The 27,102-nt window shown below is 38.4% G+C and overlaps 1 protein-coding gene across 1 annotated transcript in view; it reads left to right on the top strand.

The window, feature by feature from the left end:
- Window positions 1-1,292: 1,292 nt before the first annotated feature.
- The window catches only part of shtn1 (shootin 1), a 29,810-nt gene continuing 4,000 nt past the window's right edge, over window positions 1,293-27,102 (top strand). Inside the window, exons 1-12 of the mRNA XM_008306810.1 lie at window positions 1,293-1,364; window positions 2,653-2,713; window positions 8,884-8,978; window positions 14,995-15,163; window positions 19,039-19,136; window positions 19,437-19,518; window positions 19,701-19,795; window positions 19,913-20,059; window positions 21,822-21,975; window positions 22,113-22,236; window positions 24,085-24,167; window positions 26,387-26,490. Coding sequence (XP_008305032.1) covers window positions 2,686-2,713; window positions 8,884-8,978; window positions 14,995-15,163; window positions 19,039-19,136; window positions 19,437-19,518; window positions 19,701-19,795; window positions 19,913-20,059; window positions 21,822-21,975; window positions 22,113-22,236; window positions 24,085-24,167; window positions 26,387-26,490 — 1,179 coding nt within the window. The 5' untranslated portion in view covers window positions 1,293-1,364; window positions 2,653-2,685. The remainder of the gene's footprint in view (window positions 1,365-2,652; window positions 2,714-8,883; window positions 8,979-14,994; window positions 15,164-19,038; window positions 19,137-19,436; window positions 19,519-19,700; window positions 19,796-19,912; window positions 20,060-21,821; window positions 21,976-22,112; window positions 22,237-24,084; window positions 24,168-26,386; window positions 26,491-27,102) is intronic.

The raw sequence follows: 27,102 nt of genomic DNA, 5'->3' as shown, positions 1-27,102 counted from the left end.
GGAGGCTGTTAGCCAACCTCTACCCAGAGCCAGGCTCAACTTCTTGTTTGTGAATCCCATAAACGGCCCTGACTTGTCCCACTCTGTGCTGGGAGCCTACATGGCCCACAGTCATTTGATCAAACACATGTTTTTACTCCTGAGGTTCAGTGGTTTGCACTGTTGCCTCGCAGCAAGAAGATCGCCAGTTCGTGTCCCAGTGAGGACACCCAGGATCTTTCTGCGTGGGGTTTGGGTTCTCTCTGGGTTCTCCAGCTTCCTCCCTCAGTCCAAAAACACACTGAGGTTAATTGGTGATTCTAAATTGTCCGAAGGTGTGAATGTGAGTGTGCTTAGTTGTCTGTCTCTAAGTGTAGCCCTGTGATAGACTGGTGACCTGTCCAGGCTGTCCCCTGCCTTCACCCTAAGTTGGCTGGGATAGACTCCAGTGAACCCAGTGAGGATTAAGTGGTGTATAGATGATGGATGAATGGATAGAAAATTCTCAGCAATAGAAAATTGGGAAACTAAAAGTACTCTCTGTGCAGATACTTTCATCATACAAGTTTAAGTGTAATAGAACTTTAGGTCGACCATTTTTAGAAATCTTCTGGCTAAATGTGTTGCATTTAGCATGTTTGTTGAACATGTTAAGTGGTTCTGGCAGGTTTAAACACCATCATAAATCTGCCAGCAATACTTTCTGACTTATTTTTACTTAATAAGGGATGGACAGATGAAATGGATATCAGTCGTTTCAACTGAGTATTGGTATGCTTCTAGCAAACACACTTTATATCCCAAAATCTGACCATTCCTTTACAGAGGCCTTGATTAAGAGTGTACCGCACTACTAGAAGGGGGAATCCTAATTCTGCTTCCTGTTCCATAAATCCCGAAGGCCAGTGTCATAAGTCTATTTTAGCTGCATTATACATTGTGGTTTATGACAATTTTACATAATGGCCTTCAAAATGTGTTGTTTTTAAACATATTTTACTCATGTGACACAGTCTGGAGACATGTTGTCTTGATGGAGACCTGTCAAATTATCTACTAATACGGATAGAAGGCAGTTCTTCTAACTACTGTTGTCACACCCAAGACACATTTTCTCACAGTCACAGTGTTACTATATTTAAAATGACCTGCTCTAATAGTCTAGTGACACACAAGCATCACTGGATGACAAGTTATCACATGCTGGACAAATTTCCACTTGACTTTTTTTTTTTTTAACAGGAAGATTAGGTGCCATGTTCCTTCACTGACATTAGCTCGACTGTAATTTACTCATGAAAATGGCTTACTGGCATCCTTTGCTCCCCACAGCCTTAGAGGAGTACGATGGCCTGCAGAGAAAGCATGAGACAGCAGCCAAGGAAGTAAGTGTTAAAATCTTTGTCGTACTGACATCATGCACAGTTAAGCCAGTTTGGTCTACCTCTTAAGATGATGAATGTCATACAGATCAGTTATAGTCGTTAAAGGAACTGAAAAAGCAGTAAATGCAATAGCGGTAGTAGCAGCAACAGCACCGTAACCGGCAGCAAAAGCAGAAATAGCTCGAGTAGTAGTGCTCATAGCCTGTTTAAGAAAGGAACTTTTCACTGGAGACATCATAAATGTTAACAGCATTATGTTTATTTAAGTATCACAAACATCCTCTTTACATTTACCCAGCAAGGACCTCTAACATGTCCAGTTGTCAGTGTTGGTTTTGTTCACCTATGACCATGTTGTTTCACAGTGGTGGCAAAACAAAAAACAGTCCGTGAATAAAGTTTGTGACAGTCGTCTCTAAATGTGATAAATAATAAATGTCAAACTTTGCACCATTTTTCATAAAATCAGGTACTTCAAGCTGGTATCAATCAGACTGTACTTACTCACACATTCAGTTTATTCTGTAGCTTGTAGAATAGTGATAATTAAGACTGTAATTCAGTTATGTGCATTTGTTTTGCTTGATAGGAAAGAGGTTTTGTTTTAAAGAAAAATCATCACTGTGAGGAGAAAAATGTTTTGTGTCAGTATGGAAGCAAACGTATGGGCGCTGGAAGTTAACATGGTATTCTGTTACTGATAATCAATAAAGAATCAGTGACCTCAGTATACTGTGTGGCACCTTCAGGATTTCCTGACAGATAATACTGCTTGGCCTTATCTCATAAAGTGAATGAAGAGGACTGAAGAAAAACGGGTGGGGGAGGAATAAGTAGATGCAGACGGGGAAACATGGCTATTAAAGGATATTCAAAAAAACTCTTCTAATTACGCAAGTAAATGGCTGGAAATGCTAACAGAGAAAAGGCTGGAAATGTTTCCCAGACTGGTTCGTTTCCAATGTGTCAACAGCCATGTAATACCACACAGCCTCAAATGTGTCCTCATTATTCTTGCACATCGTGTCATTTAAGATACATGTTGAAGTGGGCTTTTTAAAAAGGTAACATCAGAGGCACTTTGGGGACAGCAGCTGTATTTCCTCAATTACACTTCAGTATTATGTAATTAATATTTCAATACCTCTTAACATGTGTTCGTTACACTAAATGAGTTGATTTTCCAGACCGTCTCCAAGTTGTGCTGTTGCATTTGCAGACAGGTTAACAGTTGATTCAAACAGCAGTGGTCCTGTGTTAAAGCTGCTGTCTGTCTCTCCTACATAAGTGCAAGAGGCTGGAGAAGGAGAGAGATGAGGCCATGAAGAAGCTTGATGAGTTCCAGCAAGGTAAGTTTGTCTCGCTGTCAATGTGTGTCCAGAGTTTCAGTCAGAAATGTTTCCATTCTACATTCGTTCTATAAATGAGGTTAATAAAATAATAAGGGTTAACTGTTATCACACTGTGCACTGGTGTCTGTTCAATCCTAAATCACCTTTCTCTTAGAACCTTCACTCTACTTTGACAGGAGGCTGCTCTAATGTCTAACTCATGTCTGAATGTGTCCTTTTCCTGGCGTCCTTATCCAACTTCAAAGGCTTTTGTTTTCATGACACTCTAGCCAACCTGTTGAGTCAGCTGGACAGCCACTCTGAGCCTATCCTGAGGAAGTTAGTTGATGTTTAAAGCCAAATACCAGGCTTTTAAGCATGGAAGGGGTTGTCTTTTTCTCATAGCTGAAGCCAAACAAAAATTATAAAAGAAAAAAACACCATCAAGTGCATCAACAGAATCTAAGCTCAAAAATAGTATCAACATGAAAGAGTAAAAACTAGCAAGTATTAGTTCATGAGATAGTTTTTACCGGCCAGGGGAACCATAGAGTCAGCAGCAGACACTGTCCATTCCTTGTTGGAGCCAGAGCCAGCGCCTAAGGCAGCCTACTGTTGCATTTGCTGCGGGGTGGAGATCTGGGCACAATCAGCTCCTCGTGTAGGGATTCACAGGGCCGTCCTGTGCACACAAACACCCCCTGTTGTTGGCTTGCTGGAATAGTGTTGTGTGGATCAGTCCAGGCCACTTTGTGTTTTTACCATTTACAGAACCAAGGCTGCGCACAAACACAGAATGAACAGATGGTGAACTATAACAAGATAGTCACTGAATTTGACAGAAAGTATATTGAATTCCATTTTTTCTCTCTCACTGTTCTCCTCATTGGGAAATTGTTGGTTTCCCTTGATAATATTTTTAGACCTGGATATCACTATGTAAAGTGCCCTGAGATGACATTTGTTTTGGCCAATATGAAACGTGGTTAAAATGTGCTGATCACCAGGCTTCAGTTTACACACTAAGGGCTTTACATTCTTCTTCAGAGTGTTCTGATATTTCAAAGAACCAGAGATGCTATACAGTCACATTCACTGGTGCATGCAGCAGCAAACAGCTCACACCTGGACAGAAGACCTTCCATGCTGATGTTGACCTGTACTTACTGAAATTTTAATAATTTTGATTGCAAGTACAGTATTAGTTTTGTCTGATTGAACTCGGTATCTTGATGATCTTTCTTACCTGCTCCAGTTGGGCTAAAAGATGTGCAGGTAGCGGTGGCTGGATAGCTCAACTGGTTGGGCAGGCGACCCATGTACAGGAGTTATAGTCCCCGATGCAGCGGCTGCGGTTCGATTCTAACCAGCGGCTCATGTGCTGCATGTCTTCTCCCCATGTTTCTCTGTCACTCTTTCACTGTCCTGTACATGAAAGGCAGAAAAGCCCCCAAAATATCTTGAAAAAAAAAAAAAAAGATGCACAGGTAGCTCATGGTTACATATTAACTACCTCCTCTGTCATACAACTTGTGAGATGATTTTTTTCTCTTGACTCTTATATTAAGCTGCATATCAAAATGCAAAACACCTACACATGAAGTATAATATAGTGCTGATTTATTAACTGCATTATTTTTCATTCACTATGACACTAAAAGCGTTGTATTTTCTTCTAAGAATATTTCATCAAATGTCACAAAAACACCGATAGACAAAAAAAGAATGGATTATCTATTCATCACAGCGAAGGTCTTGGCGAGCAGTTTTTCATTTTGTGAACTAATTTGTAATGTAGTCATATGGGAACAATTATCAGATGCTGTTTTTCAAGCAAGCCTGTGATATTAATAAAATGCAGTGACACAAGAAGGGTTAAAAACAGAAACAGAACAAATACAGTTTTTTAATAAACTGTGTAAGATTGTCTATCAATACAATAGGATCTCATCTGCGACAACACATGCGCTCATAAGAGACCGTGTGTTGTGATAAACATATGTTGAATTGACAATGATCAAGTTGTACAAAACCTGTGAGCCAGGACACAGATAATGCTGTTGGAATGACACTGTCGCTGATTCGGCTTTTATCATGAATCTGTTTCCGGACTCTGCAAATACGTTTCAAATGTTTTGGCCTACCATTCAATTTTCCAAAATGATTTTCTTTACAGGTTGAATGCTTTGCTATGACCACTTTAGTGAAGACAGAATTTGAAATAGGGCACCACATGTCAAAAGATGGAGCAAATAGTTTGTCTTTGTAACGGTGACAGTTGTGTGGATTTTCATCTGAATAAATCTGGCCTGTGCTCGTGTATTCAGTGATTCTCCAGCCAAAACACATATTGTGTTTGACTTACGCTTTAATAGAGGCTGCCTCACTGTGCCAAGCAGCTGCATATTAGGACCTATTACGTGATTTCATAGCTCTTAGAAAATTGCTCCTATTCACAACGAAACGGCTGGGGGTGGGGCAGCAGGGTTGGTGGGGGGAGGGGGGGGTAGTGGGAGGACGGGAGAAAAAGCCCCCAACACACAATCATGCCTTTTCAATTGGCGATGGCAAGGTTGATGACAACATGACCATTGTGTTATAATGATAACACCACAAAGGCATCTGCCCCCCTCATCAAGGCTTCACAGCGGCTGCAGATACAATTTAATTCACTGCTCCGTTGGCGGCGCTGATACCATTATGCAGCACGTCGGCACAGGGGTAATCACTGTCTTTCCTGAGAGGAGGATGAAAAAAGACAAGCACAAAAAAGAGGGGAGAAAAAAGATGGAGTGATGATGATGGGGAGGCCGAAACTTACAATTAAGACTGCCAATTCTGACGTGTCAGAGCCCCCTGTAGACTCGCGCTCATACACTTTCAACACTTCCAGCACTGTTTATTTACCATGGCTACCAGTAATTATAATTAACATGTCGTTTAGTTCAAGGCGTCCTTTCGTAGGTTGCTGAATGTGGCCACGGCATTATGGAGATGGGCAGATAGGAACGGAGAAGAGGTTGAAGAAGAAAACTGGCAGCTAAGTGCTATTGAATGACTGATGTGGAGTGCGCCAGAGGAACGTGGATATCGCCCGGGACTGACGTTCATCAAGTTCTTAATTAGGTGTCACTGGGGGGAAGGAATTGCCCACAGCAGTGGCACTAATGCTTAATTTTTCCCTCGCTCAACCACAATGTTTAATTAGTTAAGTGGCAGGGCATTCTTTAGGGGCATTCTTTTCCTACTGAGGTGTGATTGCAGCTTTACACAACATTACAGTTTGTGATTGGAATTTTACCTGTCTTTTTTTTTTTTTTTTTTTTTTTTAACTACCAAGCTTTTGTTAAAGCAACACTGATCTATATTTTTCATGTCAACAATCAATAAAATAACTGTGTGTATAGGTTTTGCTCACAATGAGAAGCATCACCATTTATTGAGTGAGAAGCTTTTTAACCTGGTTGGTTTTTAACTCGTAAATTTTACTTTCATCAACCCGATAGTGACCAGCAGCAGCCAGCTGTTTAAGGCAACCGGTACTGTGGATATGACCAGATAAGACCCACATGACTTAATCATGACTCAAAATAAATGTTATTGTTGCGCCGTGTCAGCTCGATGCGTAAAGAAGCAATTGTTTGATAAAGGCCGTGATAAACTGGAAAGCAGAAAGCTGTCTATACTGTTTGATTCTGTTTATACAGCATTGGATGTCTGCACAGACAGATGTGTCCAATATCTGGCTCATAAATGTTGTACTTCTATTAAAGATATTGCCACATCTTTACAGCTAGGCAGCACATCAGCCAGAACAACTTTTTTAAGGTGATGATATTAAAAATTCTATTGAGCTTTTCACCTTGAAACAACAAATAGTAAAGCAATTTATGTATATTGGACCACCCTGACCCAAATACCAACCTGCTTTCTTTGCTAGAATTATCAGTTTTAAGGGGTTAAAGCACAAATGAAAATTAACTGTCCATGTCGTCAAATTATTTTCTAGTGCAACCCTGCTGTTGTCCATGAGACAATAGTTTAGCAAAGAATTAAGACAAATATTTCCTTCACCCAGGGTCACCGGCAACGTCACAGGTTGGATTCCTAACAGAAAGCCCAAATCCACTCTATACATACTCTACGTATACTCAACTTTTATTCATAGTCTTGGGCACACTACACTTGTTACCTGCATGTATTCAGGCTATACTAAATACACATTGGCCCTGGCTGATGAAAATAAAAAGGTAGGGAAATTATCTGAATAAAAGATACATTGGGAAAAACATTTAGTTCACTTCCTTTTAAATTCAAATCATAATGATGTACGTAGGTCATTCACCATTGAGGCTACTCAGATGGCAGACACAATAGCAAACAGGAATAGACTTCAGTGTCAAGTGTTGGGGCACTCTTATCTCAATTAACTGCGCAATGAAATAAAAAGTCACAGGTATGCACCCACTCATTTAGAAATCCTAATCATGTTCTTTGTTTCCTTGATGGCATTTTGATCAGGCTGAATGGCCATGAGTTGACTTTTTAAGTTCGCATTGACATGAATGCTGTCATTCAGTAGAATTTTACATGCTGCTTTTCATATTTCATTAACATTGTCACATCAATGAAGGCTACTGACTAGTGGACTTCTTTGCTAAAGAGTACAAATTGTAGGATGAACAAGCGTTGCTTTCTTTCTTAATTCAGTGTTGATAAAAATTATTTCACCTTGTTTTTCGTTAATAGTGTCTAAGAATATTTGTCCTTACAAGCAACATAGTGTGAGTCACTTTCAAGACGTCTGTCAGCAGAGAATGTTACGCCAAAATATTCATTAAAGTGCTGTACTTACATCCAATCTCGTGGTACTTGTACATCACTTAAATATTCTTGTTGTATACAGTTTTCTAGTTCTACATCACAATATTTTAGCTGGAAATTAATCTTCTTTTTACTAAAATACCTCTGTTTAACACGTACAGTAACAGTTAATTATTAGTATTTTTTATTTTATTTTATTTCACATGCAAAAAATATAATAATAATTTAAATTTGTTATAGATTGATCTCCTGAACAGTGTACAATGCAGTCAAAATTAGCTTCACATCATCCAACTATCAACCTCTAAAATGCTACAAAGAATTGCTGTAATACAATGAAAAAGTACTGTGCTGACAATACTTGTATAATTGTACTTCTGTGTAGATGGTTTGTGGTGCCCTATGTGCCCATATGCCCTGAGCAAGTTCATTTCTATGACAGCCGGTCCACATGCTGCATGTCATTTCCCTGCTCTTTCTCCCTCATCCTGTTCTCTGCATGGTCCCTATCAAATAAAGCCAATAAGCCCCAAAAATAAATCTTAATTCAAACAAATGTAGGACTTTTATTGGCTATAAATATTTTCCATATTGTAATTATACTCATTTGTTCTTTCTCTCTGCAGCCACGTTAAAAGAGGAGTCTCTCCTCTGTTGTTTTTCCCTATATTTTTTTCCTTGATACTTTCCTCATAAAGGGCTTTTGGGGGCTGTATTGCAGAGGATAGTGGATGTTGAATGTTGTACAGCCCGTATACCTCTTTAAGGCAAATTTGTAATTTGATATTTAAAACCTGACTTTTGTGTGAATGTGTGCGTTATTGCTATTTTTACTTCTCAACAGCTCTTCTGTAAACATTTTGTTTGCTAAAATTGATTAACAAATACCATATAGTGGAACATTTTCAATGAGTGAATCAGTCTCCTACAAGATCCATTCATGCTAACTCAAGCAGAGAACCATGCTTGTGTTTAGACAACTCAAAGCTCCTCGTCAAAGTTGGGGAAACATTGTGGTTTTAGTTAAATAATGAGAATCACTCGACTTTTGTGCAATACAGAAACCTAGTACTTCCTTAAAAATAAATAAATAAATAAATAAATCAGTGACAATAATTTAAGCAACCTCTGTATTTCCTTTCAAATATATTTGTGCTACTATGTGTATGAGTACCAACAATGCCGTACCAGCCAGTGTATTTTTCATGCTTTGATCAGTTGGCTTGTAATAGTAAATTGTAATAGAAGTCACATTGTGAGATTGGATCCTAAAGATTTCACACTAGATTAGACATTTGGTGCTGTACAACAAGTTATTAAATGGTTTATCGTGTTCGTTAACTTTTATTCTCTGTTTTTCCAAGTCTCTCAGATGGTCATTGAGGAGGTCAGTGCTATTCAGGAGGACCTGCAGATCGAGAGGATGTGTAGAGAAAGTGCCGAATCCCTGGCCTCCAAGGTACAGTGTGTCTTTGAACAAATGCTGTGTACAATATTGTTCAAAAACAACGAACCAGCAGACTATCGTGTCATCAAATTACTGTCATCCTCAGATTCAATTTGAATTAAAATCTCATAAAACATGATTGCAACCAATATAGTGGTATTATTTATTTAAAACAAGGGAGAAATAATGTAGTAAGAATCGTAGGATTTCTTGATTTAGAACAAACTTGACTAAATACACACTATATTATTCATTGAGCCATTTACGATGACACTCTGGTCAGTGTGTTCCCATAACTATCACCTCAGCCAATTTTTTATGTTGCAATCAAAAGCACTCTGTGGTCCTTCAGCACTGCTGCTGTCCCCATATCTTAGTGTCTGAAATTGCATTGGATTCTTCTGATTCAGAGCACACTTTTTTGGAGTCCTTGCTAAAATGTGAGTTGTGATTGAGAGTGGGGGAGCCTGGCACATAGTAATTTTGCAGCCCACTGGTGCTGAGCTTATCACTGTAATCATTTCTCATTCAATTTCTGGACAAAAGCCCTCACAGTCCACCTGGTTGGACCAGATTTTGGGCAGTGGGGGACTGAGGGAGAATTATGGTGAAGGTCGACTTTTTTTTTTTAACCGTTCCTTGGCCTTCAGTCCTCTTTTCTCCTTTGACTTGTTTTCCTTCTTCATCTTCCAGGGTTGACAAGTAAGGTATTTACTGGCCCAAATGACCATAAGATATCGAGGTTAGTTAAAAAAAATGTGACCTTCAACATATTTGGTGTTTACCTGCTATTATCCGTTACTCATTGGTGCAAGTCATTTTACATTTTGTGAAGGTTAAAGGATTTTTTAACTTTAATTAACCAATAACAAATGATTATTTTATTACTCTAGGATTCAACATGATCATATATTACATTTATTCTAGATGTTTCTGCACTGGAGAAATGTACTTTGATTGTTGCAGTATAATTTACAGCTGTGGCCGGTGCAAAAAACTTCAACCGCTGTGTGGGGCACAGAGAGCGCCGGACAGAGTGGATGATCTGAAGCCACCAGTTAGAACACAGCCTGGGTCACCTGAAAACCAAAAATCACGTGCATTTTTTACACATTGGCACAAATGCCGTCAAACAGGGTCCCGAGTTTGATCCCCAGTCAGCCAGAACTTACTGCATGTCTTTCTTAACTTTCAGATTCTTTATAACCCCAAAATCAACATTTTGAAAGTCCTATATACACACTTATTTTGCTAACCTCCTGAAACAGGAAATATGAGTATTCTCACACAAATTAAAAGTAATGTCAGTAAAGTATTTTTTTTAAATAATCGCTGACATGACTATGAGGCACATAAGCACAGGCAATTCAATTCTTCATCATTTCTTTATGCTTTTTTGAGCAGGGAGTGCTACGCTTGTGCCACCACATGAGATCACAGGCTCAATAGCAACTGTACTGTCAGTATTGCTATCACATGATGTGAAGTCCATATTTATACCATTTATATTAAATAGTTCTGATTACACACATTTTTATATTTCATAATATTTTAACAAATTGAAAATAACAACAGTGTTGTTTTTATTTCAATTTACATAACTGCTGATTGTCTCTGGTTAGGATTAGGGGGAAAATCCGGGTTTGTGTTAAAATAGAGGACATTTGTTCTTTTGTTGTGATTACAATAATAAACACACGAGTAAAGTTATGGAACAGTCATGGTTAAGAAAAATGATGACTGTTGGTGTGAAATAAGACACAAACAGTGTTTTGTTGTCTGTACCACTGGCCACGTGTGCTTTTTTTGCCCATTTTTTTCCAAAATAAATGTTACAAAGAAGAACATAAACATAAACCGTATTGTCAAATGAAAAGCAGGAGACCTACAGAACCCACGAAATATGCTGCAGTATTGTGTGTAGTACTTTGTCACTGTACTCTATGGATGAAAATTTGTTAGTTTGGAATTTCAGGGTTTCTACAAAGTGAATTCTTAGCAACCGATGACAAAGAATCAGGTGTGATGAATTGTCATTGCCTTGAAATGTGGGAGATTATTTTGTGTCACATTTCTTTTCCAACTGACCGAGTACTAGAATTGTCTTCAGAAAAGACATAATGTATCAGTGTATGTCCACTGAAGAGGGGCGCTAAGAGGCAGCAATAAACTAGCCCATTCCTGGCCTGACAGCTGAAATGAATTTATTTGTTCTTAGGAATATACTGGCTAAAAGCTTGCTTCGTGGCAGTCTAAGTGACTACTCTCTTTCAAGCTTTATTTGATGTCTTTGGTCACTGCTTCTTTCCTCCTCTTCTTCCTTGATATAAAACAGTGGCTATAACTAGACACTCCCTGTGCCTGTCTAATACAGCAGGGTGCATGAGCACTCACTGTGGGGGGCAGACAGACACATGGTCCTTGATTAGCCATATCCAGAAGAGAATATATACATGCATCAACTATTCATTTGCTTAAGTTAAAAGCAACACATTTATTCACCATTAATCCATAAGTACTGTGAATAGAATATAGTTGCAATTGCCTTTTTCTACACTGTTGATCTTTCTGCAGTATTTCAGCAATACTGTAAAGTCACAATTCATCCACTGGGAAAGTGTAAACATCAGTTTATTACTCAGTTACATTTAAATCAAACCAAGAATACACAAGAAGGCGTTCCAGAGGAGGACAGACAAATTGAACTCTGTTAATTTCTTTGTACCAAATGATGGTAATTTTTCCACACCAAATATTCCCAAGGCCACTATGAAAGAAAGTTCAGAGCAATTCCTTAACTCGTCAACATTTTGAATTAAAAAGCAACTGGAGGGCGTTAGCAATTTAAAACCAGTCAGATGAGAATGTGGCTTTGATGCTTAATATTTTTGTGTTGATGTGTGATCAAGGTAAAATCAAGGGCTGTGACTTTGTAATGGTGACCTCCAGAGAGTGCTATCCTGATGCTATGTCAGCCTTGATTCGTCTGAGTATGTAATTTTATATGTACATCTCTCACCAATTGTAGATTATTATCAAAAGAATGTGATTCCATGTTATGTATTGTTGATTGCATTTCAGGAAAAAAGATGCAGCCTGAAGGGTGTCATCAAAAGATAGAATTGCTGCAATCTGCTCCCACCAGGATGCCATTAATAAATGTTTCCTTTATGGCTTGCCTTTTCTATTTCCCTTCCCTTTTTCTTCTCTACAGGCACTTTTCTTCAGTCAGATGACATCAAGAAGTATGCATAATTGGCATCCATCTCCTTCCCATAGTCTTCATTCATGTTTTACTTAGTAATGGTCTCCTTAATTGGTACATATGGCCATCTTGATGATTGAACTTTTAGAAATGGAATGTCCATTGTGGCAGTTTAGTATATGCCTCGTGCAGAGCAGATCATTTGCAAAGAATTTAAAAGAAAAACGTGTTAGAAGTGATAATCACACAGAAAAACATGATACACAGAAATGCAAATACATGTCACATCAAAAAACTGTGATTACAGCTAAAGAACAGATAGTCACTGCCTTTTTCTTCAGGCTGCTCTAATGATGTCTGTTTTTTTTCACACCTTATCATTCCTTTTGCATATGTCCTGCCATTATGACTGATTGCAGGGCCAAAGAAAAGAGGAAATCAGAACAAACATCTCATCTGTCCTGTCTGTCGCTTTCTTTGCCTGTTTTTCACTCACTTCATACAAAGCACACCAGTGACTTTATGCAGATTTGGAAAGTGAAGGGGCTTTAACGTGCACTTCATGTCAGTTTTTGTTGGATTCATGTCATCTTGTGCACATGTGCTGAATTCAGCTGAAGTTGTGCTTTATGTTTCAGCACCATGTATTTTTCATGCTGTGATACAGTAAGAGTATTTATACTTTAAGTGTGGTTATCATGACTGTGCTGTTGAGTGCAAATTATGTGTCCAAGTATTATTATTTTCAGCTTAAAAGAGTGTACATTCTAACATCTTCAGTGTTACTGCATGTTTGTAACCCCTTCGCTGCTGCGTCATGTCTAGCAGAATTTACAGAGACGTTGCAGAAGTGAGCTGTTGTCATTGAGCAGCTTCAGGGATTAATTGTGCAAATTAGGCCAACCATCTACATTTTAAATGTATCTGTGTAATTTTAAGATTCAATATGTTAAGACAAAGTGATAATTACAGTAATGAATGGTAGACAAAGAATAGTAGACTCTAATGTGAACTTTTGTTTTACTCTGTGCGATTTATTTTTGTCTAAAGCTATTAATACAGCCTTTGAAAGCTGTTGTCCCCATAATTACCAAACTGAACCTGACTACTTGAACCTCTCACTCAGTCTGGCCGCTTTGCTAATAATAATCCAGTGTGTCTGCATGTATCAGAAAGTGGAAACACAGAGTAGAAGGTATTAAGTTACAGTTAGTTACAGTCAGAGTTACAATAGTCAGTTGGACAGAAATCTAATATTTACATACTCTGTAAAATACTTAGTAGAGGCCCACGTGAAGCACATCAGCCTTTAAGGGCAGATATCAGCTCAAAAACTGGACTGCTGCTCAGTGGTCCAAAGTCCTCTTTTCAGATGAAAAAAAATTTGTATGCAATTTGGAAATCAAGGTTTTAGAGTCTGGAGAAAGAGTGGAGAGACTCAGGATCCAACGTGTTTGAAGTCCAGTGTGAAGTTTACTGTATGATGTCTGTGATGATTTGGGGTGTCACGTCATCTGCTGGCGTTGGTCCACTGAGTTTTATCAAGTCTAAAGTCATCACAGCCACAGAGCCAAAACTACGACCAAATGGTTTGCTGGCCATGATATTACTATACTTGATTAACCAGACAACTTACAAACTTACCCCATACGGTCAATTGTTAGGAGGAAGATGAGCAACATCTGACCCAAAAATACAGACGAGCTGAAGGTTGCTATCAAAGCAACCTGGGCTTCAGTAACACCTCAGCAGAGCCACGGGCTCATCGCCTCCATGCCACGCTGCACTGATGCAGCAATTCATGGTTAAGGTGCCCCAACAAGTATTAAATGTATAAATGAACATATATATTTTTTAAGTTGGACATTTTTGTATTGTAAATCCTTATGTGATTGAACTATAGAAATACAATAATAATTTGATTTGAATCTGAAATTTCAGATTTTCATCAGCTTTAAGCCATAATCATCAAATTTAAAACAAAATAAATAAAACTGTCTTAAATTGATGTGAATACTGGTGATCCAAAGTGGCACATACAAACTTTATTGTCAGTGTAATTGTATTACTCATAATACTTGACTGTAAAATTGAATTCTTGCCCAAAATTTGCCCCAGACAAACTGTAGTGCAAACGCTGGTATTCAAATACTTTGCTTCATAAATTTCAGATGTTTGTCTAAATAACCTGAGCATGTTGCTTATGAAGATTGCATCAGATAAAATTGACATAGATGTGATGTAATAGTGAGTCAGCTGTTAATTTCAGTCATATAAGCACTCTGCAGAAGTTTCAGTCTTCCTTTGCCTATGCCACTATTGTGCCCGGTGGACTTTTCATTTTGTTTTCCATTTAAAATTATAAACAGAAGCTTCTGATAACATTTTAGCCAGAAAAAAAAAGTTAACCAATAGTCTTGTAAAAAAAAAAAAAAAAAAAGGTTGCAAAAGCTTATTTTGGAATATGAGAGCATCTGTCAAATATTAGTCAGCTTTGCATTAACTAAAAATAAATATCTTGTTTTGTATATTTCTGTGCATGATGATGTCATTAATGTAACATACCATTATGAAAAAAGGATAGAAGTGTTAAATTCCTTGATTATGCACTTTCTTTGAAAACCACTGCAAGAGACTTGAGAAAATCTACTGGACTCCTGCACGTGCAAAAGATGAGCCCCTGAGATAAAATAATTAGATGTAGCACCTGTAAATAGTTTATGAATGCTATTGAATATTTTCTCCATTGTATTCTTGACTACTGTGTCCATTAAGATGCCCGCCTCTGTCCTCTGTGTTTCTGTCTTTGCATCATCACTGTAGTTGAACCGGGAGAACCGCTCTCTGAAGAGGAAGAGCATGATGTTGCTGTCCCACCTCAGCCCAGAGACCATCACAGAGATCAACCTTGACGATGAAGAGGAGGAGAGTGAGGACCTTCATGCAGCTGTCAAAATCTGCACCTCGCCCGAGTGCCACACCACCATTTCAGGTATATGATGTCTAAATCCTCCGGTTGTAATGTACTTTATGCTTATACTGTATTTGCAGCTGTAGCTATGTGGACACAGCATTCATGTATTCCCCAAACAGGCAGCAATAACATATACAGTCATGGAAAATATTATTATATAATATTATTAGACCACCCTTGTTTTGTTCAATTTCTTGTTCATTTTGATGCCTGGTACCACTAAAGGTGTATTACTTGAAGACTATAATGAACACATCAAAAAAATGCAGCTGATTACATAATACTTTATGTCCTGTTTGACATGCTTAAACTTAATTGTATTCTCAGGATATATAAGAGGCCATTTCATGTCACAAGCAGCACTGCACATGCAAAGGCCTCGAGTGGTTTCCTGCTTTCATTCAAGCTGTAGCACAACTCAGAAGTTGTCAGCTCTCACATAATGCCAAAAACAAAATAAATATGTGAGGCCACAAAGGCAGCCATCTTGGCACTGCTGGAAATTGGCATGAGTGAGAGACAGGTAGCGAAAAAACTGAAGATCTCCAAGACAGCCGTTCATTACACCAAGAAAAAACAAGCCCAACATGGTACTACCAAATTGCTAGCTGGTCGCAGCACGAAACGTCTTTCTACCCCACGAGATGACCGTGCACTCATCTGATCCTGTGTCAGGAATCATCATCAGACCTCCAGGGACCTTAAAATTGAGTGGATACTGTGGAGAAATGAGACTTATTTGGCAGGGACAGTCGAAACTGACTTCTTGAAGCTGGTTTGAAGTCACATAGGCCACAGAAGAAGTCCTTCATTAACGAAAGGCAGAGGAAAGTCCGGTTAGGAAATCACAAGGATTGGACTGTTGATGATTGGGCTAAGGTTCTCTTCAGTGATGAATCCAATGTTCAGTTGATGCCCACTCCAGCCAACGTACTGGTTAGTAGGAAGCCTGGAGAAGCCTACAAACCAGACTGTCTTGCCCCTACAGTAAAACATGGGGGTGGATCAGTGACCATCTGGGCTTGTTTCAGTATGGGTGGAACAGGACAAATGAACCAGGTCATGTACAGGACTATTCTAGAAAACAGTCTTCTTCCATCAGCTGGAAAACTCTTTCCTGCCTCCAATGACTGGATTTTCCAGCAAGACAATGCCCCTTGCCACACAGCAAGGTCAGCTGAAGCCTGGATGGGGAACCAGAACATTCCAACCATGCCTTGGCCTGCTCAATCACCAGATCTAAATCCAATTGAAAACCTGTGGAAAATCATCAAATGCAAAATGGAGAACCACAAGCCCTGCTGTGATAGCAGAACAATGACAGAAGCTGGTGGAGAGCATGCCAAGACACATGACTGCAGACATCAGAAATGATGGTTATGCAATCAAGTACTAACTCCTGTGTGTATCATGTGACTAAAACAGACAGAAAAGAAAACATGGAATGACTAAAAGTACTGTTTTTGGCAGTACAATGCTACATAGGTATTGATGTAAGAACTTAAGTGATTTTGGTTATTATCAATAAAACCCTGGAACATGTCTAGATATCAGCTCTTAAATGAAACTCTTAGGAGCTATTTGTGATGTTATCATTATATTTGTCCAAACAAATGTACCTTTAGTTGTACCAGGCATTAAAATGAACAAGAAATGGAAGAAAACAAGGGTGGTCTAATAATTTTTTCCATGACTGAATTTACCTGTCAACATTTACCTAAGAGAATTTTCTGGTGGGGAGTGTAACTAAGCTGGTGAAAACACTTGAGTACTGCTCTTTTTATGCATTGAATTTTTCTCAGAAAATGCAGATTTATGACAGGAATCCAGGGTTACAGCATGGATGCATGGATGTGTTGATCTGCAGTATACTGGGAAATCTGCAAAAGATGTGCGTTAACAATATAGTCACAATCATTTCACTCTAAAATACACTGTTTACACATGGCAACTAAAATAAGGCAATGGCAAGGATTATGTTAGACGTCTAAAACACCTGAAGTTGAGAAGGGATTGTTGTTACAATTATAGAAAAGCACAATATAGTTACAAGCATTTGGAAGTCTACCTAACTTTTTTTTAAAGAGGAGTCCATCAGTCTGTACTACCATGGCCTTGGTGGATAATTCTTTTAATCCAAGGCTATATATGCTCAATTGCCCATTCACATTTCGATATTGAAAAAGTATATGAACATATATGGAGGGTCAAATAAGAAAATGACAAATGTTTTAACCAAGTGTTCAATGAGTTTTAAACTGTCTGAAATGCTGCACTGTACTAGTGAATTGTTTTCCTTCCTATCCAGCTGCCTCTGGGAAATGTCATGGTCAGTTCCTTTAGTCAATCAGTAATTATACCTTGGGTGATAATGGATTCATACTCCATGATGCTTTTCCCATCATGTTGTACAAGGCTGTTGGCATTAAAAGGGAGAGATAATCATGTTATTTGCAAATGATATACTCTGATGTAGAAGATGACTGAATACAGAAATAAGTTGACTTCCTCAAAGATTGTGGGCTTATTATGTTGAAATTTCATAATTGCATGTTAATAGACAGCTAGTCAAAGCACTTTCTGTCAGGGAACACATGGGATACTTTGGCTGTAGAGTTCTTTTTTTTTTCTTCTTTATTTTATTTTTTTTTACCATATGTAGATTTCAGCTAAATATGATCCAAGACCATTTGTTGTAGATTCTGAGCTAAGCACATCACTGGTAAGGTCCTGCCACTGTCAAACTGCTCATCTTTTCCCACATTTTTTATAGCATTTTCACTTAATGGAAATTTTATTCAACAGAATCCTTGTCCTACTTAACAAAGGGCATTCCATCCCTTCTCAAAAACAGTTTTAGGTGTCAGCGACCTGTTTCTGCTTAAATACCCTCCTAAATGTCTCAGCCTGGTCCTGCTGTGAGCTGCTTTGTATTAGCAAATTTAATCTCTCTGTAATTTAAAAGATTTCAGAACAGAAGCGTTTCTCAGATTTCCTGAGCACAGAAATTCCCAAATTTTATGCAGTGGACTGTGACTGACTGACATTATTCCTTTTAACAATACCGTGTGCTGACGCTGCTGTTGTTGTTTTTTGTTTCACAGTATATTCACTCCCATAAAATCTAGCTTTCCAACCACATATCACTAAGAAATAAAAGAACGTGCAGTGCATCATATTATTGTGGGTTCTCAGTTTTTTTTAAAGCTGTTTTGGAATAAATGTATATATTAAATATTCAAAGGCTAAAACATAACCTTCAGTTACAGTGATATTCTGTAATCTGATATAGCAGCAAATACAGGCTGGAGGCTAACAAAGGCCAGGTTAGACAAAAGACTAAGGGGGTGTACTTACCTGTAGCATACTTCAACAGCTCACATGGTAAATTTACTATATTGTTCATTTTGACAGTACTTGCTTCCTCATTACAACAGTCAGGCCCTACTCACAACTCTGCTGCTCCCAGCTGTTTGTCTTTTTTCCAGTACGTCTGATTGATGTGAAGGATTCATCAAGCAAACTCAGCATGAAAACAGAATGTCTTGAGTTTCCTTTGTCTCAGAAATTAGATGGTACATCTCAAGAGGTTGATCTTAATAAATAAATTTGAACACATTCTTCTGAGAAAAAGGGGTAAAAGTGGGATACGTCACATGACTCTGCTGTTGTACTGATGTACCCACTATTTGACAAATAATAGGAACTATTTCCCTGAGTATTGTGAGTATAATGGTTTGACTACCAACTCAGGAGACAACCACTAACAAACTGTTGTCTTCTATACTTAGAAAGTTGGCCTGTCGAACTTCACATTCAAGTTTGCAGTGTCCTACAGCATTGTGTGTAAGACTTCTGCTTAACTGTGCCTAATTTGTATGTTGTTGTTTCAGAGCTTCAAAATAAGTTGGACTTGGCACTAAAGGAGAAAAGTCAAGCAATCACTGATTATGAGGCAGTAAGAGAACAACTGAGGCAAACCAGGGAGGAAGTAAGTTTAAGCATTTTTAATTCTAAGAAGCTTAAAATCTAAAAAACCCACATGTGTGAGAGGTAATCTCTCACACAAACACGTTATCTACAATTATTTTTATAGTGGTAATGTAGTGCACACTGCTGTACAATGAGTACATTTTAGATTAATTATATGGTATTCGCTAATTACACTAGAAACTAAATTTAATTTTAATAATAAAAATAAATAAATAAATAATTGTACATGTTTTATGTGCTGTAAAACAAACTCTAATTTAATCCTGCTTTGTGTCTTTACTCTATCTTGCATTTGCAGTTGCTGAAAGAAAAGCACGACAACACTGTTTTAATTGCTGAGACAGTGCAGCAAAAGAAGCTCCTGGGGAGATATAACAGAGGTTAGACGGATTTTATTTTGTATAGTTGCTGTGGTTTTTGTTTTCAGGAAAATTGTTATTATTCATCTCGTGTATAAAAAGAGGATGATCATAATTAGCGATTGTTGATATAGGGTAAATAGTGCATGTGGCATTTCTTCAATAAAAGCCATGAATCTCTTAATGTGTCAATCTTTGTCCAGTGTCCCAGTTTGCTGTGGAAGAATACGAGGCTTTACAGGACACCTTGAACCTGGAGCGAGACCTGAGGACAGAGGCGGAGAACTTTGCCAGAACAGTGTGTTTTTTTTACAGTTTTCTACATGTTCAGCTTTTATGTTTAGTCAGTTGCAACAAATGTGTCCTGACTCCCCTCCATACAATAAAATATCAATTTTCCTTGTGGTCCTTTAAGATGGTGGTCCAGCAAAAGAAGCTGAAGAGACAGAGTCAGATCCTTGTGCAGAGCTCGGCGCCCAGTGAAGCTCTACAGGACGCCCTCAGCCAGGTCGCCACACTGACCGAGGATCTGGAGACACAGAGGTTGGAGCACCAGAACCAGGTCTGTATGCACAACCTTAACATAAAGATACAGATTTGAAATCAGTTGTAAGTAACATGTGGAAGGTAAGTCTCACTATAAGTTGCCCACATATGTTTCCTCATAAATATCTAAACACTTGTAAACTGGAGACATTTCTGCTAATTATGTTTTCAGCCCAAGTACTCATAGACAGAAAAAATCCAAACCCACATTTTAAAGCAGTGGCAGGACCAAAAAGGTTTATTTACCAGTACCACACGTACATATAGCGGGATTTTCATTTCTTTGGTTAAAGTTATCAATCAGCAGAGCTTAAGGAATGCTAACCTTTGGCCTAGATTTGGGCCTATTATTCAAAAATAAGCCTCTCATATGTAAGTTAATAAATCAATACTGACAATAGTAGTAGTACAGTTTACAATGAGCATACACTGTTTCTTTACTTGTCAAAATAATACATCTGTAAAAGAAAACAGAATCTGAAAAAAGGCCTGGTTTTAGGCTCTGATGGCCATGGTCACCGCTGACAGGGCTTAGCTCCACCATAATTTTAGCCATCTCTGATCATTTGATTTTGTTATCAGCTGGTAAAATGAATCCATGTGAGGGAGAAACATACCAGTCAGAGGAAACAGCTCACAACAATCTTGGTGTGAAAACATGTTTGTCACTTCACATCTATGATTTCAGCTTTATTCTTCAGTTAAACATAGTTATACAGTGTTAGAATAATGTTTTTGAATCACATTTTAGAGTCAAAACAAAACAAAGAAATTACTGATATAAAAAAGTATACTGGATAGTAGAAGTTATTTATAAATAATTTCTGAAGTATAAAAGTAATAGCTGTAGGTGTTGGAAGATATATTGGTTAGTGAGACCCACCACTTAGTATGTTATTTGGCACACTTTTGGAACAAATTATCCAAAATGTCATTCATTAGAACTTAATTCAATAGAAACAGAACAGTAATATGCACCCATGTCATTTACATTGCCTTTAATTCATATGCATCAAAACAAGACTTTTTTTTAGCTGGTTAATTACATACGGGGGGAATGCCTGGTGAATTATCATGGGCCTTGACAGTAAATCCAAGGGGCCATGACCTGCCAGATTGATAATTTAAAGCAGCAGAACAGCCTCAGCTCCCTCCCACCTCCTCTGGCGCTGATGGAAAACAATTAGAGTTGAGAGGGATCACTGATCTCTCCTGGTGCTAGGGTGGAGGTGAGCCATACCTTTTATTTGATGAACAATTAAAACATTGGTTAAGGAACTGTGGCTGGGGAGTAGATGATTGGATGTCAACTGGCAGCTGCCCAATGCTATTTATTGGAAATTATCACCACAGGAGCTGCAGCCACCACAACCACCACTATGCTGCGGATCAGCTCTTATCCAGCTGTACAACTGAAACATTTACAGTAGTTTCTCATTGTTTTTGAACTTTTTTATATACTGTATATGTGTGTGTGTGTGCGTGTGTGTGTGTGTGTGTGTGTGTGTGTGTGTGTGTGTGTGTGTGTGTGTGTGTGTGTGTGAGATGCCCAAAGTATTGTTCTACACTTAAGAAAAAAAAGTAAAAACAAAGAAAAACTCCTCTGAGTGTTATATATATGTTCTGTATATGCCTGTGTTATCACTCCTAACAACTCAAACAAGGCCTAATAAGTTAAAATGAAATTGAAAATGAAATCAAATTCTGAGACTTTAAAAGTACCTTTAATATTGTGTAATAATAAGTATGAGATTGTCTTGTTCTTGGTCCACCCTCAGATAAAACTGATGGAGGACAGGTTAAGCAGCTGTGAGGCTCAGAGGGAGATCGCGGCACTGAAGCGCAAACTGGAGCTCTTGGAGGAGGAGAGGAAGGAGTGCAGCAACAAATGTTCCAAGGCCGAAGTCGAGGTCAAAGATCTGCGGTTTACAGGTGAGGGCATATTTGGAACTGAAAGGATGGGCTGCACTGTGGGCATTGTACACTATGGAGTCCTGCACAGTATAACCACTGTAGGGACCGCGTGTGCTGCATGTGTGGACTGTAACTGGATGTGTTCAACTTGCCAGTTGAGGAGCTTCAGAAGAAGCTGCAGGCAGCTACCAACCCACCCCCAGCTCCAGCACCTCCACCGCCACCACCACCACCACCACCTCCACCTCCAGCCCAAGCCACTTCTTCCAACCCACTCAGGTTTGATCAGCAGCAACACCACCGCCACCAGCAACAGCACCACCACCACCACCACCTCCACCTCCAGCCCAAGCCACTTCTTCCAACCCACTCAGGTTTGATCTCACACAGATTGTTGTCCACGTCATCAGTTTGGAAAATCCTTTTTGGTTTGATGTATTGTTGATACATCATTCTCTCATTGAAATGACTATAACTGAGTAAATGTGTCCAGTGACTAACAGGCCCAGCTAATTAACCTACAAATCACAGAGTGGTGTTTATGGAGCATCCGCAATATAAACAAAGAATTTCTATGATTTGTATATTTAATACCAACCCTCAAGGTGAAGTAAGCAGCTCACAGTGTAGTGCACACTGAAACATCCTAGTTTTGACAATCTACAGTCAAGAAAAAAATTATTAGACCACCCTTGTTTTCTTCAATTTCTTGTTCATTTTAATGCCTGGTAAAACTAAAAGTACATTTGTTTTGACAAATATAATGATAACAACAAAAATAGCTCATAAGAGTTTCATTTAAGAGCTGATATCTAGACATGTTCCATGGTTTTATTGATAATAACCAAAATCACTTAAGTTCTTACATCAATAGCAATGTAGCATTGTACTGCCAAAAACAGTGCTTTTAGTCATTCCATGTTTTCTTTTCTGTCTGTTTTAGTCACATGATACACACAGGAGTTAGTACTTGATTGCATAACCATTGTTTCTGATGACTGCAGTCATGTGTCTTGGCATGTTCTCCACCAGCTTCTGACTGTTCTGCTGTCACAGCAAATTGTTTTGTTTTTGGGCTTGTGGTTCTCCATTTTGCCTTTAATGATTTTCCACAGGTTTTCAGTTGGATTTCGATCTGGTGATTGAGCAGGCCAAGGCATGGTTGGAATGTTCTGGTTCTCCATCAAGGCTTTAACTGACCTTGCCGTGTGGCAACGGGCATTGTCTTGTTGGAAAATCCAGTCATTGGAGGCAGGAAAGAGTTTCCCAGCTGATGGAAGAAGACTGTTTTCTAGAGTAGTCCTGTACATGACCTGGTTCATTTGCCCTTCACACAATTTCATTCACCCTGTTCCACCCATACTGAACCAAGCCCAGATCGTCACTGATCCACCCCCATGTTTTACTGTAGGGGCAAGACAGTCTGGTTTGTAGGCTTCTCCAGGCGCCCTCCTAACCAGTAAGTTGGCTGGAGTGGGCATCAACTGAACATTGGATATATCACAGAAGAGAACCTTTGCCCAATCATCAACAGTGCAATCCTTGTGATCCCCAGCAAACAGTAACCAGGCTTTCCTCTGCTTTTGGTTGATGAAGGGCTTTTTCCGTGCCCAGTGTGACTTCAGACCAGCTTCAAGAAGTCGGTTTTGAACTGTCCTTGCCAAACAAGTCACTTTCTTGACAGTGCCCACTCATTTTTAAGGTCCCTGGAGGTCTGATGATGATTCCTGACATGTGCGACATATGTGGGAGCTGTCATCTTCTGAGTTGTGCTACGGCTTGAATGTAAGCAGGAAACCACTCTAGGCCTTTGCATGTGCAGTGCTGCTTGTGACATGAAATGGCCTCTTATATACCCTACAGGGAATACAATTAAGCTTAAGCATGTCTAATAGGACAAAAAGTATTATTCCGCTGCATTTTTTTGTTGTGTTCATTATATCCTTTAGGTCATATACCTTTAGTGGTACCAGGCATTAAAATGAACAAGAAATTGAAGAAAATAAGGGTGGTCTAATAATTTTTTCCATGACTGTATTTAGCAAAATTTAAAAGAATCAAATGTCTCACGGCTGCAGTACAATTAAATGAACTGATCACAAAATTTGATTGTGTTTTCTCTTACAGCTCACTGTTGTCACTGATTCGGAAGAGAAGAGACATCAGTGCTGACATCCCATTGGTCAACCAGGAGTCTGCTGAAACACCAGGTACACATCAAACAAACACAAAATGTGCATTGTATACCCAACATGTTTTATGGTTAAACCTGTTAATCATAGCAGAAATATAAAAAAAAGGAACATGTTAAACCATTTTTTTTTTTTTTTTACAATATGCAGTGTTATCTCTGTTGCAGGTCTTTTTTCTAAAATAATCCACCAATTATAATCCATACACAGTTAGAAACAAGGTTAAATACAAAGTAAAGACTATAGTAACAGCACTTTTTATTGATGTGAATGTTGATTTTCTACACTGTGCAATTTTTGGCCTTCAACTGCTTCAGCCTATATTAGAACAATTTCTCATATATCAGGGCAAACATCACCGGTGCTGACATGAAGTTTCATGTATTGTAACTGCATCCTTCATTCCTGTCTGACTTCTTCAAATTTTAACACTCTTTCAGATTCACTCATTGTCAGATGCCATTCAGCATTTAGACAATAATTTATGTCTTTTAATCTATTCTATGTAGATGCAAATTGAATGATGGTGATATTGAAAAAAAATAAAAATAGAAGAAAACATGAAGTCTAAGGAGAAAGAAGAAAAGACAGAAGAACTCAGTGAAACAAAGCAGTTATGACTTCTCCCAAGAAAGCATGATTTGAAACTCTGCTCTGTTTGACCCACAGTGCTAAAAAGAAAAACACACTGTCCTGTTCTTCTGTCTGGGCTGAATTGTAAAAAGTTATGGGGTCGCACTGAAGTCACAGAGTCACAAATACAGATCAAATATCTATTAAAGTGTCTTTAGGATGTGAAGTACCAGACCTTTACTTATGCTGTATGTGTAAAAGTGGTATGAATATTTTTTATATTTTGAATATTATTAAAGAACAAAATGCTGCATTAGTATCTGTCCATCAAACCATGATCTAAAACCACTTTATACTGTAGAGGGCTGCAGGGAGCCTTTCCCAGCTTCCACTGGGCGAGAGGCAGTTAAACCCTTGACAGGTCGCCAGTCTGTCAGAAGCATTAATATCTATATTCTGTAATTCATAGTCTCTCAAAATTCAATCGTTCAGTGTATCTTTTCTTTCTTTATGTAATGCATGTTCATTTTGTATTTTATTCTCCTCATGGCTGCTTTGTTTTATTTGTTCTATGTAAGAGAACTGGTATTGAATCCTAATTTTTCCTTTCAGAATTTGTTTTGACCTTTTCCATTTAAAATCAAAGTCGCTCATGTGTAGAAGCACAAACATCGTAACAAATGGTGCATGAGAAATTCAAACTCAAAATCTCCATCATTGGCCTGTTGGGTCAAGATGTTAAATTCTTCAATTTTTGCAAACCAAAGGGAGGCCTTGACTTGTTAAAGCAGGTAGGACATCCATGTTGACTGAACAGGCTATGCTGTGTCCTCATTTTGTTAAATAGTTCTTGAATATGTGAGGCCTGAATTGGGTGCTATGCACAGGGTATTTGTTGGAATTACATAGAGGGTTGAATAGGTGCTACCCAAGGATCATCGACTCTGACACCTGAATAATAGTGTCTTTATGAGTGTTGGAGAAAAATATTTTACTATTACTTTAACACAAAATAGGCTTTGTGTGTCATTTTAAAGACATCTTAGCAACTATTGTTCCCGTGTGTATGCTATTGAATGCTCTATGTTAGAAAATTAAATATTCACATTTCTTTGCGAATGGGTGGCATTATTGTAGAATTCAATTATTTGTTGTCGTCTTTGTGAATTTCTTGCCAAGCTTTTGGATGAAAAATTGCCAAATAGAGACTCATAATTCAATCGACAGTAGTTTTGGTAACCTCACACTACAAAGGCTCTGAACTCCACAGGTGTAATTTGAACCCTGCAGCCATCGCAGCAACTATGGATTCTTATGGATGCCAAATCCATCTCTGAAGTTCCCAGCAATACAACGCAGTACATTGTTTATGGCATAGCAAAGGAAAACCTGGAGTTTCTCCAACAAAAACTTTACTGATCACTCCTAAGGGCTTGTCATTTTAAAACTTTTATATCAAAATTTACTGTATTTCAATTGCAGAGGTAATGATGCCTGTGAATGACACAGTGCCTTGTACCTCTCAAATCATGATTTTTGGCACTATTTTATATTTACTGTCAATAACGCAACTAAACACAACATGTCTGCTAAAAAGAAAAAAACGAATGCTCAAGACTTGGTGATTAAATCTCTCTTGCTTATTGTGTGTCTGTCACTGCCAGAAGTGGATGTCAGGCAGCAGGCAGTGGAGGAAATGATGCAAAGGATCAAGAAAGGCGTCCAGCTCCGACCTGTGGGCCAGTCACGTCAAAGGACTCGGAGACAGGTAACTTCAATAATCTCCTTGAAAGGTGCTTTGCCCTGACGTGATCCATGATCTGCTGTGTTTTGATTTCTGATGCCATTTCATCAAAGCGTTTAACCTGTAGTTTCATGGCCGTGAACTGTCAGTAACAGCTGATACTACGGCAGTGCCATGTGTTGTCCTATTTGTTCTGGCACACACTACTGCAGACTCTTATGTGGCTGCATTGATGTACTGGGTACTGCAGCTACTCTCCACTATGGATGTCCCATTTTTTTAAAAACTCAAGTTTGAATGAATTTGAAGTAATGTGACATTTCTTTAAAACTATTTTGAATACAATCTACATCAGAAAACATGATGTAAAATTCATTGCTGTTAAAGTGTCTGTATTCTAACAAAAATACATTAATAATCATATATATTTACACTTTTTTTTTTCTTACCACGATTGAATTATAGCTTCTCCATAGATGGAGAAACAACCCACCTATGGAAAAGCTATGACTCGATTGCCTGAGCCATCTACTGATGTGGAGAGCCTTAAAAATCCCCATAATACTCTTGCTGATATAGGATAAAAATATCACAAATTTACTGTTTAAATTCAGTTTGCAGACACAGAATGTAGGG

Source organism: Stegastes partitus, unplaced genomic scaffold (assembly GCF_000690725.1).
Source record: "Stegastes partitus isolate 25-593 unplaced genomic scaffold, Stegastes_partitus-1.0.2 Scaffold47, whole genome shotgun sequence".
NCBI lineage: Eukaryota > Metazoa > Chordata > Actinopteri > Pomacentridae > Stegastes > Stegastes partitus.
This window is presented reverse-complemented; position numbering and strand designations above follow the sequence as displayed.